Source organism: Heloderma suspectum, chromosome 3 (genome assembly GCF_057233095.1).
Source record: "Heloderma suspectum isolate Gila_16-S chromosome 3, 16-S_ref, whole genome shotgun sequence".
NCBI lineage: Eukaryota > Metazoa > Chordata > Lepidosauria > Squamata > Helodermatidae > Heloderma > Heloderma suspectum.
This window is the reverse complement of record NC_139460.1, coordinates 216,982,839-217,006,628: the sequence shown is the minus strand read 5'-3', so window position 1 is coordinate 217,006,628 and position 23,790 is coordinate 216,982,839. Positions and strand designations below refer to the sequence as shown.

Genomic DNA, 23,790 nt, shown 5'->3' with positions numbered 1-23,790 from the left:
CAGGCTATAGCTCAAGGGGGAAACATATTAATCATGACCTACTTTTTTTCAGTAACTCATAACAATAACAAACAATAACAATAACAAACTCATCATGACGTTAAAACAATAGTGGTTTCATTTTCTTTTTCCTGGAGAGGCATATATTCCCAAGCTTTGACTGTAGAAGAAATCCCCTTAAACATTATCTGGTACACAGTGTTGGCAATTCAAGAATCGTGACAATCCCATTATGTGTCCCAAGCCATTATCTAACCTCAGCCCTCGGAGGCTAGGAGAATTAATAACCACAGACTGGCAAGCACGCTTTCTATTGGCCTCTTAAAATATGCTCTTGTAGGGATGCCATAATATCTATAAAACAGCACAGCAGATTATGGTGAAAGGCCTGCAGATTATTTAAAATAGGAACAGCTCTGAAATACTTTATGTGAATCCTGGCAATCTTGTAAAATTTTAATTACGATATGATTTTAAAATGCCCACAGCCTAACATAATGTATTTTTTATTTGTAAGGAACAAGGATGCCACATTTTAATGTAAGTGGCTGGAAGAAAACATCACTTCTAGATGATGTCAGTTTCCTTGGGTAGTTTATGTTTCTTCAAGAATGGAGACAGCCTCCCCAAATGTGGCACTCTCCAGGTTCATTGGATTACAACTCCGATAATCCCTTGGCTATGCTAGTTGAAGAAGCTGGAAGTTGTGGTCCAACACATCTGGTGGGCTCCAGGTTGGAGAAGACTGAACAGAGTGGTACTAATATGCAAAAATTGACCATGGAAAAGATTTTCAATCTCCAGTCTGTTAGAGGTGGTTGTGTACAAGGAAACAGCTAATTTTTAGTATCAAAAGTGATGGGGTGAGAGTGTACATGCATATGCATGCAGTGTATGTGAGTTAAGTGTATGTCCTGGTTCACGTGATCATGGAGGGGAAATAACCCACAATGGCTTATTCCCCCTGCCCCCGTGTGCATGCCAGTTGCATGCTGGGGGGGGGGGATTAGCATAATTACATTTGGTAATGCAACTTGTCATGTCATGCGAACCTGGCCTGGCCTGCATGGCTTATTGCCATAGGTAACAAGCCACCCAGAACCCTACAACAGCACATGTGTTCCGGGTGACTTGTTACCCATGGTACCTTCCACCCTGGCTGGGTTTGCACAACATGGCAAGCTGCACTGCTGAGGGTAATTATGCTAATCCTCCTGGCACTTGACCACCATGCGCATGGCGGGGGGGGGGGAGAATAAGCCATCATGTCTTATTTCCCCTGCGTGATCGTGCAAACCCAGTCTGAGGAATTGAATGGATCAGCAGTGGAAAAGTTTCTAATGAGAGAAGGGGAGCTGGCAGGGTGGAGGGGAATACACAGAAGACTAGCTCTGCAACAACCTTGTAAAGTGATTTGGTCTTTGCAAGCAAAACTGTTGCCCTTTGACTGGCTCCTCATCTTAACATTTGCTGTCTCACATTGCAGGGCAAACTTGAGCCACTTCTATGTGTTCTCTAAGATGCCGGAATAGCTAAGCCATATAGATGTACCCCTGATCCTCCTTAAAAGCCTCGATGAAAACTTGGGGGGAAGACAGCTGCAAACAATACGGTAGGAGATAGGCACGTAGCAGCCAGGGAACAGAGCACAGCCCTCTGAGGCTTCCCATCTAGCCCCGAAGTATCGCCTTTGGCATCAAGGACACGCCATCTTCTTACGGCCCTCATCCACGTTCTCCTGAGCAAGTGGAACTAATAAACCTCTCCAGATGTCCCAGGTGTTGAACTTCTTTCAGCCCAAGGGCCAAATTCAGTTTTGGAGAAGCGCTTGGGAAAGGACGGGACAAAGGGCAAAAGGGGCAGAGCCAAAACAACAGAACCACCAGCTTATCGTAGCTTCAAGCTCTTACTGCCATAACTAACCAAGCCTTAGGAGAGGCACTTCAGCCTTGTAGAATGGGGGGGGGGGGGGACTGCACAAAAACCAGGAAGCCACCAAACAGTCAGTGGGAATATCCAAGGCGCTATCCAAGGTGCTGAGCCCTAGTCTCAAAGTGGGTTCAGGACCCTGGATAGCTCCCTTAGAGGCCTGACTGGTTCTGACTGAAACCCAGAGCGGATTCACAGCCCTAGTGACATCAGAGCCACCAGCCTCCACCGTATCCAGCTGTCTGCAGACCCAGTGGGATTGACTAGATGCACGTCATCAGTGGATGCTGCATTCTGGAGCTTGGCTATAACTAAGCAAGATGGTTTGAAAATGGACTGATAATGTTTCTACAGCATTAACACACACACAAAACCTTGTACCCTATTCCTCTCTCTCTCTCTCTCTCTCTCTATCTATATATATATATATATATAATCTAAATCAAGACAATGCTAGGATTGAAATGAATTTTCTTCTTTCTTCCCACCAATGGTTGACTTTTAATATTTTTTAATTAATGGCTTGCATTGTTTAAACATTTTGGAGTTTTGTGCTGAGTAATTTCCTAATGCTTAATCTAACCCTGCTGTTTTTGATCCTAAAGTGCCAAGGTTTAATATAGTTTTTGGAAGGAGGCAGGAACGGTTAGACAACCATATGAAGGGTGAGTTGATGGGCACACAGGGTTTAATCCGTTCACAAATTCTCCGAGTTTGTACACGTAAAAGTCTATTGGTTTAGGTTAAGTTATGTTTGTTTATCTCAGTGCTGTGCCATAGGGAGAAAAGATAGATGGGGAGTGCTCTGGCACTTTAACAGGGATTAGTTCAATCAAACCTTTGACTATTTAACTGTTCCTGTTCCAACTATTTTCCACATATCAATTTACATGGGGTTTTATGGGATCTGTGAGTAGGTAAGATGTACTTGGGGCGCAATCCTACACATGTTTAGAAAGAAAAAAGTCCTACAACTCCCAATGTTGGGAGTTGTAGGACTTTTCCCTCCTTTCTAATCATGCACAGAATGCACTCTTAGTGTGTTTTCAAAATGCAGTGTGTGTGAAAATACACAGTACAGTGTGTTTTCAACATGCTTTCTTTTTACTCTGAGAATCTTGCTTGTTTCCTAAATCCCACCTCTTTTCCTACAGTTGTCTCTTTCCAGTCTTTTCTCGCTTCTTTCTCATGCCCTTCTTATCCATGGACAATATATTATATTATATTATATTAATAGCATGGATAATATTAGTGTGTATTTCTGCTACTGCAGGGCAAGCACAACTTTAGAAAGGTCAACCAAACACTCTGATAACCGCTCATGAAAAAGTAGTGATAGTGAATTATGAAATGGAAGTGGCAGCAGCGGGTGGGGGACTCCATCAGTAATTTGTTCATTCATCCCCCCAGCACTTCCTTTTTGCTCCTCATGTTCCCTCTTCTGGGTCTTTCCTTACCAAGGCAGGACTGTCCATCTGGTCCCAGGATTGTTCCTAAAGAGCACGTGCAATCTCCCACATCCAAACAGGAGCCCTGGCAATCAGCCACATCACAGATGTCATAGAAATCTGCAAAATGACAAAGGAGGTTTGTTAAGAATGCAGAATCACTGGTGTCCATATTCTCAGTTAAGTTAATAGGATGCAAGCTAAAGGTGAGACTAGATGCAACACTGACAGGCCTCTGAGTTCAAATCAGGTCCCAGTGGACTGGAACCCAGGACTGGAATCAACCTTCGCCTAGAGAAATGGGGAGAAGGAGATTTAGGAGGAGAAGAATGGGCAGGGCAAGTGGGACAGCTCAGTATCCCTCTCCCACCAGCCCATGTTTCACTTTAAATCAGACCCACCCTTTGCTTTATAGGAATTCAACCCAACTCATCACAGGGTTGTATCAAATGTTAGCACTACTTAGAGTAGACTCATTGAAATGATTGGGACATAAGTTAGACTAACATTGGATACAACCCATTGATTGTGCTGTTGTAACATCTATTGTGCCCTTAAGGCTGCAATCCTATACCCACTTATGGGAGTAGGTCCCATTGAGTTCAGTGGGGCTTACTTCTGAGTAGGCATGTACAGGATTAGGATGTATAGGATCAGCATCCTTTTGGGAGATCCATGGGATTAGAAGTGGCATGTCACTTATCTACTGGGACATTCACCAAAGCTGGTCCTTGTAGCCTCTGGCCCTTTGGTGAGCCATGCTGATCTCTGGCATCACTGGTTAAAGAGCTCAGGTCATGGCTCTGGGAAAGACCTCTGCTGGAGGTATTAAGATCTGCAGGAGAGGCCCTTGGGGGGGGCACTGTAACCTGCAGAAGCCATTCTTCTTTCCCCTCTGTTGCTCCCAAAGTGTGGAATAGGCTTCCTCAAGAGCCTGTCCAGCATTTGGTCTCCAACAGTGACTAGCCATTGGGCCCCAAATATCATATATGGCAGCCTTCGGCAACCTGGTGCCTTCCAGATGTGTTGGACTGCAACTCCCATCATTCCCATGCTGGCTGGAAATGATGGGAACTGCAGTCCAACATATCTGGAGGGCACCAGGTTGCCGAAGGCTGCCATATATGCACGCTTCTCTTTCCTTGAAGCGTCCCACTTAAAGAAATTCTCAAAGAGAAGAATACATTTTTGTATCCCATGTGCTGTATTCATGCACAGCAACTCAGACAATCTTGACAAATCAAAACAACAAAACAGTTTGAAGCAGCACACTTACAAAACAGCTAAAAGCAAGCAAGTGAACAGCCTCATCATCAAAGCCCACAAACCCAACGCTTTTCTTAAAAGGAGGGGCACAGCCACCCTCTGAAAACTCACGACGGAGTGGACCAACTGTTCCCCTCCAGCAACAGGCTGCCACATCAGAAAAGGTGTGCTGGCTATCCCAGCATCCCCATGCACACCTCAGCAAAAGAGGAAGCTTCAAGCAAGGCCCCCCACAGCTGGCCGTAAGGTATGTGAGGGCATTGTCTTCCAGAAGAAATAAATTCCTGACAAGATTTCTCTGTTATAAACTATAAATACCAATGAGTAATGCAACAAGGGGCTATTAACTAGATTGCCTGGAGATGCAGAGCTGAACTGGAAATTAGCTTTACATTTCTTGCAGAAGTCAGGGCAAGCTTCTCCTTTGTAAAATGTGGTTTTGGGGGTGGGGAGTCATATATGAAAAGTCCCCACTGGGAACTCAGAAACTGATTGAAGGTTTTTTTCATGCATGATAGCAAATGCACCTTAGAGTGCTATTATTATGTGCATTGTGCAAGTTGTTAATATGGGAAAGAAAGTGGAAGAGGGAGCCATGTTAAAACTGAGTGTATATTCTGGCCACTGTAGATTTTACATTCCCGTTGCCGAGGTGGGAAATGCAAAAACAGAGTGCCTTTATTTATCCGTGGGGGTGGGCACACCCTGAGCTTTTCTAAAAGCTTGGTGGGCTTATTCTGGCACTACTTTCAAAGTTGAAATATTCATAACTCCCAGAAGTGAGGCACACAATCAGGACAATCATGTAGGTCAGCCTTCTCCATCCTGGTGTCCTCCAGATGTGTTGGACTACAACTGCCATCACTGCCAGGCTGGCAATGATGAGAATTACAGTCCAACATATCTGGAGGACACTAGGTTGGGGAAGGCTGATCTAGGTGTTCTGTTCATACCACCCCTACTACTGGGTGGTCCAAAGATTTGCCTGGCCAGAGAAGCCAAGGAGCTTTCGGGTGGGTCTAAGATCAAGATGTTCAGGATAGCAGGAGAGCTGTCCAGCAGGGAGGCTCTAGGGAGCAGAACAGGGTAAGGCGGTGCATCAGCATTGGCTAGACCCCAACTGACCAGCATTATAGGTGATTCTGCTGCTCCACTACTTTCTGTTCTGACACTGAGGCCCATGAGGAGTCCGGCGTCCTTCTCATGAGAAGGTAAACCTCGTGCTGCCAGTTGGGCACTGCACCTCTGGTTCTGGGCTTCTGTTCAGATGCACCACCAGCTCTGCTCCTGGGGTTGTTCTTGGTCAGTCTACCCCCATCCTGGTGCCCACCAGATGTTTTGGTCCACATCTTCCAGCATTCCTGACTGTTGGGCATGCTGGCTGAGGCTGGTGGAAGTTGAGCCCTGAAACATCTAGAGGGCACCAGGTTTGGGGAAGGCTGATCTTGATGGATCTGGAGCAGAGGGATGAGACCAATCAGAGTGAACCAGTTCCTCTGAACCTACAGCCTCCTTGAGCAGAGTTTCTTCCCGGGTCATAGATTCAGGAGGGTTATTAATATCTTCTGACACCCCTTGAACCCATACTTTCTAGGACCAGCATAAGGTTCTCCTCTCCCTCCAAGGTCTCATCCAGTTCTGAGCTGGTCCTGTCAGGGAGCTGTTGGGATGCAATGGCAATGCTGCACTTGCAGGGCTATATCATTCCAGACTGTAGGAGTCACATGTATGAATTTTCCTCTGTTGAAAAAAAAAGCCTCCCTTTGTTTGGGAGGAGCTGTAGGTCGGTGGTACAGCACCTGCTTTGCATGCAGAAGTCCCCAGGTTCGATCCCCGGCATCTCCAAGCAGGGCAGGAAAAACTCCTGCCTGAATCCCTGGAGTGCCACTGCAAGACAGTGTCAACAGTACTGGGCTAGATGGACCACGGGCCCGATTCAGTATAAGGCCGCTCCCTGTGTCCCTGTGCTCACGTAAATAAGAACAACAGCTTGCAAGTCAGGGAGAAGGACTAATGTCCGGGGAAAAAGAGCATCTCGGGGAGGCGGCCAGGATAGCTGCGCGTGTGCAGGGGGTGTTTTTAAAATGACGCTGACAACAACACGAGGAATCATTCAAACATGTGAGCTTCCATTTGCAGTCTAGAATGGGTCATTCAAGAATAAACTGGGTTCTGTGATTCCCTGACTATGTGTTTCAGTTCTCAAAAGGCCTCTCCACACACTTTGCCAAGAGAAGCATTGTAACCACAAGGAGACTTCTTTGGGGGTCACTTACGGCCACAGTAGGCATGGTAGCAGGCACTGGGCTTGGTTAAGCGGTAGACGTAATAGCCTCCTGGGCACGCCTTGACTTCGATAGTTGTGTTCCAGAGGCAGCAGTTTCCATTGAAGGTTGCACAGGCCTGCCTTTGGACAATGCCCTCGGACTCTTGAGGGTGGCTGCCATTCAGCCAAATGGGGGCATGGGTACCACAGTGGTTCTCCGGGATGCAGAAGGTAGGCATGGCATCACCAGCCATCGCAGTGAAGCGGTACCATTCTCCATCAACACGGCTGTCACACTCGGGGTCATCGTCAGCAGAACCATTGAGCTGATAGTCTGTGTTCCTCCAAGGTTCATTCAGACTGATGTACGCAGAGCAAGGATCGAGAGCTGGAACACAGAAAGGAGAAGCCAGCTGTGATGAAAAGAAGGACACTACACATGCCAGAAATCTGTGGAGAGAGACCTAAAAAATGACGATGAGGAAAAGACAAACGAATGACCAATTCAGTCAGTCAGATTTATTTGCTAAACACCATTGGTCATCACAAACATACAACATAATCAGAATAAAATATACATTTTAATAAAGAGGATCCCTAGCACATTGAACACCATTTTGTATAATAAATTTGTATCTAAGTTGTTGGGTTGGAAGAGCAAACATAGAAAACTTATATCTACTGTATGTATCCTATCACCGAATAGGTAACAACTCTTCTCCCTGCTGTTCAAAAAAGGAACTCTCTCTCAAGAATCTCTTCAGAAACCTATCCCTAGAGGAATTAAACAGATAACAGTATAATACATAATGGACCATGTCTTCCACAGTACATACATAGCAGTTTACGGGTATTCCTGTATACTTGCCCTCTAAATATTCTGTAGGCATAGTTTGGAATCTCAGTATACCAACAGATAATTCAAAAAAGTAATCAGATTTAACAGAATAGTAAAATGATGAAAATAGCATAGCATGAAGATGACATTTAGTTAGCAAAATATCTCACTCTTTAGTTTTATTTTTAATGTTTGGTGTTTTACAGCTCAAGAATTAGCAGACTTAAACACATCAGAAATCCATCCATACTTAATTATAAGGGTTTCACATGCATTAGCCCAGATCTATTAGAAATGTGCTCCAAATAGCATTTTGGGGGGCAACCTTGTTTCTGGCATGTGCTGTACTTTTAGCCAGTACAAAATCAAAGCAATATGAACTCTGGACAATACTGAAGAAAACCCAACCTCAAATCTTGTCCTGGAGATAGGGGTACCACATAGTAAATTCAAGAGTGACCTCAAAAAGAAATCTGGATAGTTTCAAGTTTAACAACATTTGCTTTCCTCCTCACACTTCAGCATCATACACCACTTAAGACAGGGCAGCCTCCAGCGCTGGCAGTATGCCCACACCAATCATGTTGCACTCATGGGAATGACCACTAGTGCAACGGGAAGCTAGAGCTTCATAGCACAATCCCAGAAACTAACTCAAAGTCAACGTTCACACAAGATGCTAACCCACACTTATTTTTCTTGAGCAAGCCACCTTGAGAACCCATGGTTTATTGTTGGGTTGTTCAGAGTGGTTAACAAGCCCTCCTGTGGAAAATGTCCTGGGTTCAGACAACATGCTAACTCGCGGTTCAACAAACAACCCATGGTTCAGCAACAACCCACACTCAACCACCGAGTGTGAGTGAGCATGTTGTGTGAACAGCCCCATTCTAGCACTCCTTGAATGGGAGGAGTCAGCAGAGCTCCCTTCTGCATGCCCCACTGAATTCTCCCATTCTGGAAGTCCTCATTTGAGCTAGCAGTCCAGTGGTGCTGGTGGTCATTCCGCTGAGCAAAAGGACAGCATTGGATACAGACACGTTCTGCATCTTGGGGGCCATTCTATTCACCACACAGTGGCTCAGGAGTGGAAGTGTATTTTGTTTCAGTGTCCCAAACCAGCCTCTTCAACCACTGCCAGACTTCATTGTAAAGTTGGTGTCACCTAGCAGTGGGGGCTACCCAGTTACAGGCCACATGCGCTCAGGCATAGCATCTCATTTCCAAACCTGTGCATTCATTTACATTTTACATACAAAATTCAAAGCGATCGAATGTGAAATTGTGGAATATGTGTAGCATGTTTTTATTTTCCTCAGGAGTGAAACTGCAGACCGATAATTTCCCTTACCAGGATTAAAATTGGCAGGGGCTCTGAGGACTGCATAAAATGATCTCAGGCACTGGATCCAGCCCACAGGCCACCAGCTGGTCAAGCTAAGAGAATGACAAATACCCTTAGAGTGAAATCCTATGCATGTTTAGGATCCTACAAAAAAATCCTACAACTCCCAGCATTCCCCATTAAATACATTAAATTCTCCATTACTTCTGAGTAAACGTTCATAGGACTTCCTTGTTAAGTACTTAGAAATACTATGGGAAGAAAATGTGATGGAGAAAAGACATGAAAGACTCCAGCTACTACACGGGGTGGGAGCTGGGGAATGAAACACCCAGCTCATATTCTGTTGAGACCAAATGTGGAATACCTAACTGAAGCTGATGATATCTCCTTCCTATTCTAGAGAAGCCACAATCACCAAATGCCCAAGTAGTACCTGTAAACCCATGTTCAACTACGGAGACTCTTTCAGTGCCATCTTGTACAACCGACAGCAATGTTACTACTAAGTTCGTCACTTGCTCTGGTTGACTTATTCAGAAGCCTTTGAGATACAGAGATCAGTGGCTGATTATATTTACCAAAATCAAAATTGACAGTGCTCATTTATCTAATTGTTCCTTTAAACAAGAGAGATGGGGAGATGAGCGGATAGCGTCATTACATGGTCACTAGCTCACACTGGACTTAGTGGTATCTGACTGGTGCTTCTTTGTTACTGTTCTGTTCTTATTTAAGGCAGACAATAAAACTTCTCATCTAGCTTCCTGGCTGGTGTGTCCTCTAAGGCAGGGGTGGAGAACCTCAAGTCTGCAGGACAAATCTAGCCCTCTGAGGTTCCCCAAATTGCCAAGCCTCCTTTCCCCTGAATGCTGATCATTTTGTGGTTTTCCTGCTCTAGCATGGTTTTTCCCCCCATTCAGAAAGGTTGAGATGTCTCTCCTAAGGCTTGATTACGGGCAGTAAGAGCTTTAAGCTAAAACATGATGGTATAGCTTCAGCTATTGGGTGTTATAGAAATGCAATTAATTAATCAATTAATTTTTATATTGGCCCCACCCCTTTTCCCCTTTGGCCCTGCCCACCACTGGAATGTGGCCCCCGAGAGTTTCTCTGACATTGAATTCGGACCTTGGACTGAAAGAGGTTCCCCACCCCAGCTCCAAGGCTTTCATGACAATAGCCAAGGAAGCCTTTTCATAAAGGGATGCTTTCTGCTAGCAGTGGAAAGAACATAACAGGCCATATTGATGGATCTTGATAGCCAGGGAATTCCAGCTGATATTTGCCACAACAGAAAAGGCAGTACAAATGTGTCCCAGTTCATTCCCTGAGTAAGAGGCGACATGGAACAAAGCTTCTTCCTCTGATATGTAGGAAAGGAATATATGGGAAGTGAATTCCCTAGGGATTCAAGGCCCAGGTGTTTTTACAGGTGATACTATTGAGCACCTTGAGTCACACCTGAGAGCTAACTTCTGCCAGCCAATGCAGACATGACAAAAAATTGGTGTGACTTTTCATGTGACACACCTTCTTATCAATTAAGGGGCCAGAATTCTGCACATGCTGAAGCTTATGAACTGCCTTCAAGAACAGGCTTTTTCCTTTCCTTGTACGTCCTGTTGCAATGAAATTCTCCTAACTGGGTAACAGCGAGGAGATGTTTCATTTAAGCAATGCTGATTTCTTGATCACGTACAAGTCACCTGCAGTGAGAGCTGTGTATACGTGCAGTGGTCAACTGAGAACTATTCCTAACAAACAGGATTTCATAAAACTCTGAAAACAGAGTTTAAAGTAGAAGCCAGAGAGAAGAATTTAATAAAAATATTAATTTCACTTTTCATCAGGGCAGTATTTAATCTTCCCTTAGCAGCTTCTGCAGTGAAAGTTTGTAGCTTAAATCTTTGCATACATTTAACACCTGATTAAGTACCACTTAACAATGACTGGCCTTGTCCACCATTCAAGCAGGATTTATGCTAATATTTTTTCTGACTAAGGCAAATTCATTACCTTCACTGTCCTTCAACTAAAAAAGCCAATTGCTCTGATTAGGCATATCAAAACTGAGCAAAAAGCATTTTCCTAGTCTTTGAGATTTGCTTTCCTACTGGGCTGCCCCTGCTACTCTTACAGAATTTCACACCTAAATTTTAGGACTTGTGCGATATCATTGGCACCGTTTGAGAATAAGAATGTATTGTAACCTAATGAGAAACTTCTTTAGGCAGAAATGAACTGTGACTACTGACTGTTTATTCTTGGCTTGTTTATCCATGATTATGGATATTGGGATGGCTGCAATTCATCGTTCCCTCTATTTGCAATAGTCAGCGTGAGTGTTGCTGTTTATGTAACAAAAACGGTACCACTCACACACAAACGGGAGGCTTGGGAGAATCCCAAGATTTGCAGAAGTACAACCCCCCCAAAAAAACACCTTTAAGGGAAAAAAAACCCTATAGCAGGGGTGGGGAACACCCCGCTCCTGCTCCCAAACAGCCCACTGAGGGTTAGCATGCTTGTGGCCACAGCATGCTGACTGTTGTGGGGAGGGGAATGGAATGGAACATCATGAAGGAAGTCCAGGCTGACTGTTGAAAACAGTGAACAAGGCCACTGCATGCTGCAACATTTTGTTATAGCTCCCATTGGTACTCAAATCAACTGATACTTCATGCAGGAGATCCATGACTGATCTGGCTTTAAAAAAACACACCCTGAATGCAACTGTGTGCCTGTCTGTCTGTCTGTCTGCCTGTGGTTAACCTGTTCTTCCATTACATTCTCTCAATCAAAATCTGCCCTCCTCCCTGCGGTCTGCTGTTTGCTTCATGGTGGGAAAAAAACAAAAAAGTCACATTATCATTGTGGTTCATCCCCCCCCCCCCCCACACACACACAATTTATATCTGAATGGATCCAAGACTGGGTCTTTGGACTTTGCTTGAATGCTGCCTTTCACCAATGGAATTTCTCAACAACATTAAAAAAAATGAAATTCTGCCTCTGAACCCAAAGTAAGAATTAGGTGCATGGGTGTTCCATGCTTCACCATACTGCATGCCTTCCCCAAGCTGGTGCCCTTCAGATGTTTTGGACTACAGTTCCCTCAGTCCACATCTATTAGTCATGCTGGCCTGGGGCTGATGGGAACTGTAGTCTGAAACAGCCAGGTTGGGGGAAGGATGCACTGTTTCAAATGCATCTTTATGGGACTCTGGCTTAGTGGTAAACCTTCAGATGAGAGCATGGGAATTTCTTGTACAGATTCTCAGTGAGTATTTCCTTCACCTCCCAACTCTAGACCATTGTCAGCCATGAAGCTCACTGGCCTTGGTCCAGTCTCTGCCTAGCCTACCTCACAGAATTGCTGTGAGGATAAAATGGGTAAATTCATATAAACACAGATGTATTCCTAATACCCTTTGAGAAAAGGTGTTAGGGAACCCAAGCAGCATCTCAGAGTATTTACAGCCAATGGGTTGTATCCAATTTAGTCCTACTTAGAAATGAATGGGACTTAAGTTAGACTAACATTGCATACAACCCAATATTTTGTTTCAGTTTCTGGAAACAACCATGTTTCATTTTGTTTCTCAGAAGCAGAATCTTCATGACAATAATTCCTGGACCTACATTTATTTAAACTTAGGACTTATCCAGACACTTGGTGAAAGGGTTAATTTTAACATTGGCTGGATAGTCCTGAAACATCCCCCATTCAAGGCAACAGCTCAATATTTAGCCTGCATGAGGTGTGTGTGAATAGTCCGGCTCTGTAGGGGTATTGCTGAAATGTTATTTATCCTCTTAGAAAAAAAACTGGATAGTATGTTTTAGCACTAGAATGGGGCGGTGTTCCACCTTCAGAGAATTAAATAAAATTGAAAAGGGAGTACAGAAAAGCAAAGGCCTCCTAAAACACTGGGGCATTGTTACTATAAAGGAAAGACATAAATGTGCTGGTCTCCTCTTCCTTTTTTAAGTGGTGAAAGGAGGAGGAGAAGCTTGCAGAAAACTTCAGTGTTTGATAGGTACAGCAGTGGGATAAGGTGGGGGAACATTGTTCAGCCTCTCTAAAGTAACCTTCCCCAACCTGGTGCCCTTCAGATGTTTTGGACTTCAACTACCATCAGCCCCAGCCATATCGAATGTGTCATACCAGATTTAAAAACTGTTGGCTTTATGTAGAATCTCTGCAATTATGAGACATTATTTGTAATTGGTGATTATATGGGCTGTAATTTGTGTTTATTTTCCCACTGATGAAGACCATTTAGGTCAAAACGCGTATGGGACAGGGGTATTGTAAAGTTTGAATAGCCCAGATATAGATACTAATTATTATAGTATGTATGTAGGAGATATTTGAAGACTGTTATTAGATCTTTTTAACCTTGTTTGTAATATTTTATTAAAACCTTGTTTTTAATTGTTTATTAGAATTGGCAGTTTTCTATAACCTATATTGTTTGGTGGCTCTTGAAATTCTGTACCTTAGTTGTGGGCAGAGAAATTTGGGAGACAATTTCACCAAATTTCTCCAGGGGGAGGAGACATTCTCAACAATTTCTCCCAGGCAGGGTTCCCCATTGGCAGGGCTTGTAGCACAGCTTATTTCTTTTTTCCTGAGTTTTTTTTGGGGGGGTGGGGTTCATGTTGGAACAGCATCAACTGTCCTGGCAGGCTGGCCTTCAGTTTGTGCCCACTGCAATGCAACTGGGGGCAGTGTTGTGTCCAGCTGCAGGGATGAGGTGGAGCTAATGCTCTGCCAAAATCTGTCCTCCATTTTCCTGAAAGTTTTCTCCCACCATGAAAGAGGCTTCCATCGTTCTGCCTCATTCAGGATGTTTCATAAGTTATTTTTGTGTGTTTTTGAGCTAACCTAATCACAGCTAGCCTCCCGGGCTGCCTGCACATCCTGATCTGAAAAAGCCCTATGAGAGGAATTACCTCATGGTGCCTTAAACTGGGCTTAAGTGAAGTGTAGGAAGCTGAGGCGGTTACAGACGGCCAGAGAGATGATTGTACAGTGAAAAACAGGACACTTATGCTCACTCCTCAGCCACCTTCTAAATAAGGTAAGCCCAAGAATCCCAAACCCAACCCATGAGAACTTCTCTGAAATTTCTTCACTACTGAATTTCTTTTCGAAAGCAATTTCTCTTCTGTCAAATTGAATGAGAATGGTCGGAAAAATTTTGGGAGAAATTTTCAGCACAACACTACTCTGAAGCATGCACAAAAAGGCATGGAAAAGGGGAGATGGAATCATATCACATATTCCATATTACGAACAATGGCTTGAATCCTATCTTTCCATCCAAGAATGGAACAGGGTTCACATTCATGGAATGGGGTTTCCCCTTTCAGCCACCTGAAAATCTGCTCCTGTAGAATGGGGAATCCTTGGGAATGGTGTGGGGAACAGTAGATGTAGGAGGTGTTGGCAGAAATCCCACTCCCTTATGTTAATGGAGAAGTGATGTAGGATCCAAGCCAATATCTAGATGTATTTGTTTATTTCAAAAAATGTATAGCCCACCATTCTCATCAAAGACAACCTATGGGACCTAACAAGACAGGCACTGATACAAGAAATCAAGGTTTAGATGCCTGTGACATTTATATGGCAGTCATAATATCTGGAGGGCATGGAGGGTGGGAATCATACTTTTTGACAAGTACAACATTCAGTGCATTCAGTGCTAAGGAAACACAAGATCCCTGCAATTCACATGCAACCATAACTCTGCACTGCTCACAGTAAAGGGGTCATACCTGTGCATGTACTGCATTAAAACCTGATTGGCTGCAAACGCCCTGAAAGGAAGACAAGGTCACTGCAAGAACATTGCCTGATCAAGCTTCTAATAAATAGCTTTGCATCTACTCACCCACTGTATTCTCCTGTAAGGGCCGTGCTTTAGCACGGAGGCAGAGGTACAACACGATAAGCAGGAACATCCCCCTCTGACAAAGACAATGTGCAACATCCAAATAATCCCTTTTAAGTGTGTGCCGTGGATTCACCTGGACGCTTTCTCAACCACACCGGGCGTCCTAATAGGTTCTGGAACTAAGCACACCCAGAGAGAGAGAGAGACTATTAAGGGTACTGGAAGCTTTTATCAGAGGAAGAGGCTGAAGGGATACGGAGCTCAAATGTAGCCTTGACCTCCCCATAGCAGCTCTGCCTTTTGAAGACAAAGGGGGCTATTTTTTCCCCTCTTTCATTCCTTTTTGTTTTCAAGCCCATCCTCCAATTGTTTTCTTTTGCAAAGTGCCTGGCAGTGACACATCTGCTATCTTATCTGGAAAGGACTGCTAAGGAAAGGACACAGAGACATCCTGTGGAGATGGGGGGAAGGAGGAAAGATGGCCCTTATTATCTCTGTCTTCTTCTTTTTTGAATTTCCCTGAATGAGGAAAGGGCAACCACAGAGACATAATCAGAGGAAATAGTGGAGCAAGGGACAAGGAGCCTTCACTCCTGAGACTGCCAAAAAGGAGCAAAACAGTAACGGGGGCGGGGTGGGGGGGGGGAGGGAAATAGATATCTCAACTGAATAGTACATAACATAAGAACATAAGAAGAGCCATGCTGGATCAGACCGAAGGACTATCTAATCCAGCATTCTGTTTGCACAGTGGCCAACAGCCATGGGCCTATGGCAGGGTCAACTTGTGGCCCTCCAAATGTTTTGGCCAACAATTCCCATCAGCCCTAGCCAGCATAGCCAATGGGGAGGGATTATGGGAGGTGTAGGCCAAAACACCTGGCGGGCCACAAGTTGCTCACCCCTATGGGAAGGCCACAGGCAGGACATGAATGCAATAGCACCCACCGGCTTGTGTACCCTTGCAACTGGTATTCAGAGTCCCACTGCTGGTACTGGACCAGTGGGTGCCTTCAACTGAAATGAGCTTTACTCTTATAGGCTAAAAGCAATTTTCATGACCATGCCGGTATCTCTGAGGGCGCAGCTGCATCATGGAGGGGTGGGTACCCTCCAGATGTGTGAAGTCACATCAGCACTAGCCAGCATAGCTAGTGGTGAGAGATGGTGCTCCTAGGTCCATCTTTGTCACTAGAATCACAGGTGGCCTTGGGAGCTAGGAGCACCTTTTACCCACTCCGACTGGTTCTGCAGCTATGGTTGTTCCTGGACCATGATAGCTTGGCCGTGGTGGCTGAAGCACTGATAATCTCAAGACTGGATAATTTCAATGCACTCTGTGTGGGGCTACCCTTGGGCCTGGTCCAGAAGCTGCAGAGGGTGCAGAATGCAGCTGCAAGTCTACTAACAGGGGCCTCTTTTTGACAGTGCATTACACCTGTGCTGAAAGAACTCACTGGCTGCCAGTAAGCTACTGGGCCAAATGTAAGGTTCTGTTGTTAACATACAAAGCCCTAAACAACTTAGGACCAGGTTACCTTGCCCCTTATGTCCCTGCCGGGCCCTTGCAGTCCTCAGGAGGAACGCTTCTGATGGTGCTGCATGTTCCTGAGGTCCCCTCAGAAGTGCTTATAACAGAGCATTTAGTGTTCTAGCACCCACCCTCGGCAAGGAATGCGCTCTCCATTGACATTAGGTGGGTGTCTTCAGTCTTGATCTTTAGACATCTGCTCCAGACCCAGCTTTTCATGCAGGTTTTCCCTGAGGGGTGACCCAGCCTGCATGGTTAAAATCAACCAGTGATTATTTTATTTTCTGTTTTGTAATAGGTTATGGTTTTATTAATCATGTAAACCACTTTGAGAGTTTGCTAGAAAGCAGTATATACATGTTAAAAATAAATAAATTATGGGAGCTGTAGGGCAAACATCTAGAGGGCTCCATGCTGCCTACCACTGATCTAGATCCTGTGTTTTGACTATGAGCTTATGAGCCAAGTGATTCAAACAAAAACAACCAACAACTTCAGGCTAGAGCACATAACAAGAACGCACAAGCTCTTTTTGCTCCGCTTTTTTTCTCCCTACTTTGTAACAGCTCTTTGGACATTATGAATGGATTTCCTGATTTGCCATTATCAGGAACAAGACATTTGGCAAGCCACAGGAAACCCCTCAGGGTGGGTTGCCACTCGGGCACCTTGAGGCTCGAACTGGAAGCCCCCACCCCCGGTACTACAGTGGCTGCGGGTCAGAGTAGGGAATTTTAAACAGCTCCAGCTAGAAGAAGCTTTATTAAAGACATTTTCAGCCCACTTTTTTGCCTAAATAGGAAGCACTTGAGGACATAGAATCATAGAATAACATTTGGAAGGGGCCTACAAGGCCATCGAGTCCAAACCTTACTAAGTAGAAACATCCCTAAACCTTACTAAGTAGAAACATCTGAGAAGGCTAAAGGTATATGACATTTATTCCCCTCCCTTCTTCAACCTCAACCTGTAGAAACCAGGAAGTTCCACATCCTCAGTAGAAAGTGCTACAAGTACTCCAGAAGATGCCAATAACACGACCACATCTAACCCTGCACAGAAACAGGAGCTTCTCCAGCTGAGCAGGGCACTGCACAAAAGAGTGTGCCAGAGGATCACAGAGACATCTTGCCACATCTCCTACCTAAAGCAAGCAGCAGAAGGTGAGAAAGAAATCACGCCCAGAGACATTTTCCTTTCAACATCTTTACTCTTTGGAGGAAGCAATCCTACCAGGATAGGCGGACACCTCAGAACTCGGAGGCGGCTGCCTATCCAATGCAGGGCAGGAGAAGCGTGGAGCGGATCATCCCCTCCGCACTTCAGCTGCCCTGCATTTGCGGCTAGACAGCCAATTTTGGCTGTCTAGCCGCAGGAAGGCGGAGTGTGGGAAGTAGCAGCTGGATGACATGTTGGATGTGTCATACCGCATTTCCAACTTCCCCACCCCAGCATGCCCGCAGGAACACCCCATTTTTTCCACTCTGCGCTCCGCTCCTGAGGGTGGAGCACGGGGCCGTTCCGTGCTGCCTACAGGGCAGCGTGGGAGGGAGTGAAGATCGGTTCTCAGGGAACCAAACTCAGAGCGGGGGCTCCGAGGTCAGTTCCCGGGAACCGCCCTATCCTATGGCCATCTAGCCACTGACTAGTGGCCATAGGATTGCACCCTAGGTGAGGTTCAGAAGGGCTGGATCTTAACTAAGAATGAAGGAGTAGGAGGTGGGAAACAGTGAATCAAGGAACTGGCAAATGAGCAAGTAAATAATAAGGCTCAAAAATCAGATAACAAGACAATTAAAGAGGAGTACAGGATGGCTCATTCTATAGTATGGGACATCGTGAAAATTTTTTTGCGTAGAAGTGTAAAGAGTGATGAGGGAAGATGGGTACCTGTTTTATGGGGTACCAAGGCCCCATCAAAATGTTACTCTCTACCAAAACCACTTTGTCCTGGCTCTCATTAGAAAGTTATCTACATGTAGCAAGAGGGAAAGATAAAGCCGATAACAAAGACTGATAATAGTAGGTGAGGATAAGAGCTAATGTTCTCACTGTGTGTAGCCAATAGAAAGACCATCATTGGTTTTGGACTCACAGACAACAAGCCTGTCCTACAGGGGCAACAATACAGCAAGTCAAGGGAAGTTATGCGTTGCCATATTCACTTGGAGGCTGATGTATTCTTCAATTCTGGATCAAATAAAAAAGTGACACTTTCAGCTGAATTTCTGATGTGAAGTACAAGCACATATAGCATTATTTCCTTACCATTTATGCTTTCACTGCCTGCTCCAGCTCACATTTGCTAGCTAGCGTTATTCATTTTGACACTAGTTGCACTTCTGCAGCAGATCAACGAGAAGCCATTTGAACAAGAGGACCAGCAGCCTCTCGTTTATATTTGCCCTACTTTGAAGAAAAAAAATGTGCAAAGCCATTACCCTCCATCATATGTTGCATATGAGATTGTGCAGTTCCTTATCCCAGGGAAAGGCCACCTTGTGTCCTCTAGGTTTTGTGGATTACAACTCACACAAGTCCCAGCCAGTATGGCCAATGGTCAGGGGTTATGGGAACTGTAGTCCAAAATATCTACAGCACACCTGGTTGTCTACCCATGAGCAGCTAGAGACTTATCTGCCAGAATGAAGGATTGGCATTTCAATTACTTCTGAATAAACGAAAGTGTACCACAGTGGAGGAGCTATCACTGTTGAAAAACCTTCCATCACCATCATGCCACTTTCCAACGGGCAATTGCTTTGAATTGTCTCTGATCCAAATTTATGTATTTCGATTCCATAGGTTCTGGAGAGGCAACAGTACATTAAGGGAGCACTCCTATGCACGTTTAGACTGAAAAAAGCCCTAGAACTCCCAGCACAGCTTGAGTTGTAGGACTTTTCTCCATCTAAATATGCATAGGACTGTGCCCTTAAACTTAGATAACATAGAGCATTAAAATGAAGAGCACTTCATTGCATACTTTTTTCCAAAGATGTGCCAATCCTACTCCCCAAATCTGCTGCGCCAAAACTCCAAAGTCTGGAGAACTTTGCAGGCCCCATTTGCACTGTCCAGTGCAACAAGAAACAATATGAAGTATTTGTTTTCTGTAACCTTCCATAACAAATGCACTCCAGCACTTATTGTGGTGGTTGTGAAGCCACCGAGAACCAGCCACATGTGGCAAAGTCCTGCCTGCAGTTAACTGGAGGCTGTAAATTCCAGATAAGCTTGGACATTCTTCTAAGATTGATCGCTCAGGGTCAAGGAGCTAGGAAGACCTCATTTTGGTAAACAAGTTACACCAGGAATCTATGAGCTCATACTGCACCCTGGCAAGAGAATGAATGAATGAATTAAAAAAAATAGGCGTTCACGGAAACATTACTGGAATTGAAGACATAGATTTAAAGGGGGAAAATAATCTAAGGCAAAAGAGTGCTGAAGCAACAGTGCACAGAAATTGATAAAATGAGCATTTTGGAGAAAGGGAAAAAAGCCATAAGCGGAGATGCTGTGGAAATGGGAAGCAAAATCCAAATCTCGAAAGCATTAACCCCAGTGCCCCATCTTTACACTTTCCTAGCAGGCTGTGCACACATCACATTTCTGTGAACTGCCGAGAGAGCTTCGGCTATTGGGCGGTATAGAAATGAGATGAATGAACGAATGAATGAATGAATGAATGAATGAATAACTAAATAAATTTTATCTCCGGTTGCTAATATTTTGGCACCTCAGCAAGTTTTGTCCACACACAGATAGCAGGAGAGGTGATAGTAGTAGAGGAAAAGGAGAGGTGCAAGTAAAAGTGGCATAATCCATCAAAGACAAGAAGGGAGCTAATACAAAGAAAGAAGTCTGTACCAGTCTATGTGCAATAATATTAAACAAATTGTATCTTCCACATAACGTAGATCCAGTAAGGAACACGAAAAGATTCCTTTTGAAACAACGCCGTGATCCCCGTGTGTTTTGAGGGGAGAAATATTCTAACTGAGCAGGGTGGCAAGAATAGAAACAAGTTGCCTCTAATAGTGTTGAGGCTGAAGTGGCTGGAGGCTGGGCCAAAATGTACTGAACACAAGGAATTATTTAAGGAATTTTATTTTAAAATTCTTGTTTTATTTTTTCCTCCATTTTATTATCCTTTACAACAAATGGGATTTTACATATACAGGGCTGGAGCCAAGCAAAGTTTGTTGAACTTCAGTCCTTTCAAAATCAATGGGGCAAAATAATCATGATTTAAGTCCCATTGATTTCAGTAGCAACCAAGTGCAACCAACTTTGCTGGATCCAACCCATAGAAATTTTAGTAACATTCTTGAGCATTTTTCTGGCTTTTTTCTTTTTTGTTCTCTGGACTAGAACAGGTATGGCTAATGGACTCCCTGGCCCCTTAAGCAGTTCTGTCTGGCCCTTGTGACCCTACCACAGTGTAATCAAGTTGTAATGCAGAGTTTAGCCAGTTTCATTTCCACAGAAGTTGTAGTGTTCCAACACTTTCATGTATGTTTTTGATTTTGTAGGCGATATGCATATTAATACGGCTATATTTACACATAATGCTAGGCATGAGCCCATGTGTGTCACAACTGGTAAACCAGGCACCAACTTTATAGAGCTTGACCACATATTGGGATTGGTGTGTGTAGCAAATCCCAGTTGATTGTGTCAATTGTTCTATTGTATTTTATGATTTTAGAGTCATTATTCTAATGCTGTTGAAGTGGTGCGTCATGTCCACCCTGGGCTCTTTGTAAGGAAGGGTGGGACAAACATCAAATAAATTATTATAATAATCACTACAAAGAAACCAAATACAGAAACTGACCATCCCTGGACTTCATCTTTTGCTAGGGGTACAGAAACCTGACTTAGTGAGACTTCAAAACTTTAAAATTTTTATGATGTCCGTACACTACTACATGTACTGCTGCATCTTTACTTCCTCCCCTTTAAGTTGGAGGATAAGGCTATCAATGGTGTGAAGATTTGATGCCTACAGAGGCAAAGGGAAAAAAGGTCAGGTGTAGAGGCCTGGAGTTTTTTGTTGGGAGGGGGAATCCCTGAGAGTAGTTTCATTTCCCCAGCTAAGTTTTAATTTCATTTCTTCAGGTTTGAAAAGGTACTTTTGGTTTTGGGGAGGAGGTATGTAAAGAGAATGAGAGAGCCAGTAAGAGCAGAGTCAGGAGACCAGAGCCTGAAGAGGGAGCAGGAAGAAGCAGCCTAGAGAAGTCTAAGTACAACTAGGGTTGTACTTAGTTGTACAACTTGCGTTTTGCAACTTTTATTTTCTTTTAAGGCCTTTTGTATCACTCAGCTCTATTGGGTAAATACCTATACAGTAGTTGTGATTGCATGCTTTAAATTTACCAGTAAACTGTTGTGGTTAAACCCCAGTTGTCTGGTGTGTCAATTACCCCACATCTGCAGCCTAAACCCCACATTACTGGGAAGGGGAAGTTTAAAAGAAGTGGGACTCTTAAGGAGGCAACAGATCCTTAAGGAGTTGCTCAGGGGGTCCAGTTCATAAGGTGGAACCCTGACAAATGGCTAGTAGTCATGATGGCTATATATTACCTCCAGGATCAGAGGCAGTATGTGTTTTTATACCATTTGCTGGGGAACATGAGCTGGAGGATGCTATTACCTTCATGTCCTGCTTGTGTGCTTCCCAATGAGGCATCTGATTGGCCACAGTGGAAATGGAATACTGGACTAGATAGGCCTTCGGTTTGATCCAGCATGGTTCTTCGCATGTTCTTAAGGTATGGACAGTATATAGGCTTGTTTCGTATGTTGTGTGAATACACATTTTGTCTTTTGCAAACACCTGGAATCAACATTCGATAAATAGCACCCAAAGCAGATTCCCAAATCTAACAGCTGAAGCTATAGCATACAATCCATAGGCATAATGACAAATGGAAAGGAGGAACATTTCTTAATTTGGGCACCCGTTTCCTCTGTCACTGCACAAAACCATCTTATAGGAGTGTAGTGTCCAGACTCCATGCGATACGTTCAAGTGCATATTTTGAACATATTACTCCACTTCTGTGTCAACTGCACTGGTTGCCGTTCAGTTTCTAGGCCCAATTCAAAGTGTTGGTGCAAACCTTTAAAGCCATAAATGGCTTAGGACCAGTCTAGCTGAAGGAATGCCTGCCACCCATAACGGTGTGATGGATGACTACCAGGGAAAGAGCCTTCTCTGTCGTGGCCCCCCATCTGTGGAATGCCCTTCCCAGGGATATCCGCCTGGAGTCTTCACTGTATTCATTTAGACTCCCAAGTTAAGACCATCCTCTTTAAGCAGGCATTAAACCTTTACTCTGTTGCTTTAAGTTTACCGCTGGCTCCTCAATGTTTTTAATATTTTTTCATGCTTAGCTATTGTATACTCAGATTGTTGTATTACTTTATTTATGGTTATTTTGTTGTTTGGTTTTATGATCGTAAACCGCTTCAAAGGCATTTTCCAGTTGGGTGGTATATAAATCAATCCTGGGGCTGAGCCTTCGATTACTTTTTCAGTTTATGGGATCACTGCTAAATGAACTGCCTGAGCAACATGTTCCAGGGTTAAATCTTCATATGCATGTATGCAAATGAATGGGAAAACAACTTTTTTTTAAATTCATGGGAATGTTAAGTAAGAACTGGCTCTAAGACAGAAGTGTTATAATGCCTCCTCACACTTCCTATAGCTTTGCATTTTAATGTTAAAGCAAAGGATGGGGAACATTGATTGTATTTATTCTTATCTTCTTTCTGCATTGTATTTCAGGGATTTCACCACCATACAAGATGAGATTTGACTTAATGCCATCAAGGGCCCTGTTACATACATAATGAATAGGGGAGGGTGGTATAAGCTAAAAGTTACTTTTTGTTCTAACCATGAAGCAAATAATGATAGAAAGGTACCGTTATTTTAACACAGCTTTAACTTCCTGAAATGGACTGTTTGCCTGAATGCTAATTAAAGAAATGCTTTAATCAATGAAGCATAATAAGAAAATCTCCTGGCACCAGATACCTTTAGATTACAGCCAAGAAACTAAATACCCTGCTCATTCTAATCTTGGGAAAGCAGCCATGTGGGAAAAAAAGGTTGCCAATGCTGGAAAACAGCTACAGACACCTTCGTTTAGTGCGCAATCCTATGCAGGTTTAGATATATATATAAAAAAGTCCTACAGCTCCCAGCATTCTCCAGTCAGCATGGCTGGCTGGGGAATGC

The 23,790-nt window shown here is 44.0% G+C and overlaps 1 protein-coding gene across 1 annotated transcript in view; it reads right to left on the bottom strand.

Moving 5' to 3' along the window:
- The window catches only part of OIT3 (oncoprotein induced transcript 3), a 48,095-nt gene extending 32,874 nt beyond the window's left edge, over nt 1-15,221 (bottom strand). The window contains exons 1-3 of the mRNA XM_084845600.1: nt 14,999-15,221; nt 6,920-7,297; nt 3,387-3,497 (exon numbers count right to left, since the gene is read on the bottom strand). Coding sequence (XP_084701726.1) covers nt 3,387-3,497; nt 6,920-7,297; nt 14,999-15,068 — 559 coding nt within the window. The 5' untranslated portion in view covers nt 15,069-15,221. The remainder of the gene's footprint in view (nt 1-3,386; nt 3,498-6,919; nt 7,298-14,998) is intronic.
- Between the last annotated feature and the right edge of the window lie 8,569 nt (nt 15,222-23,790).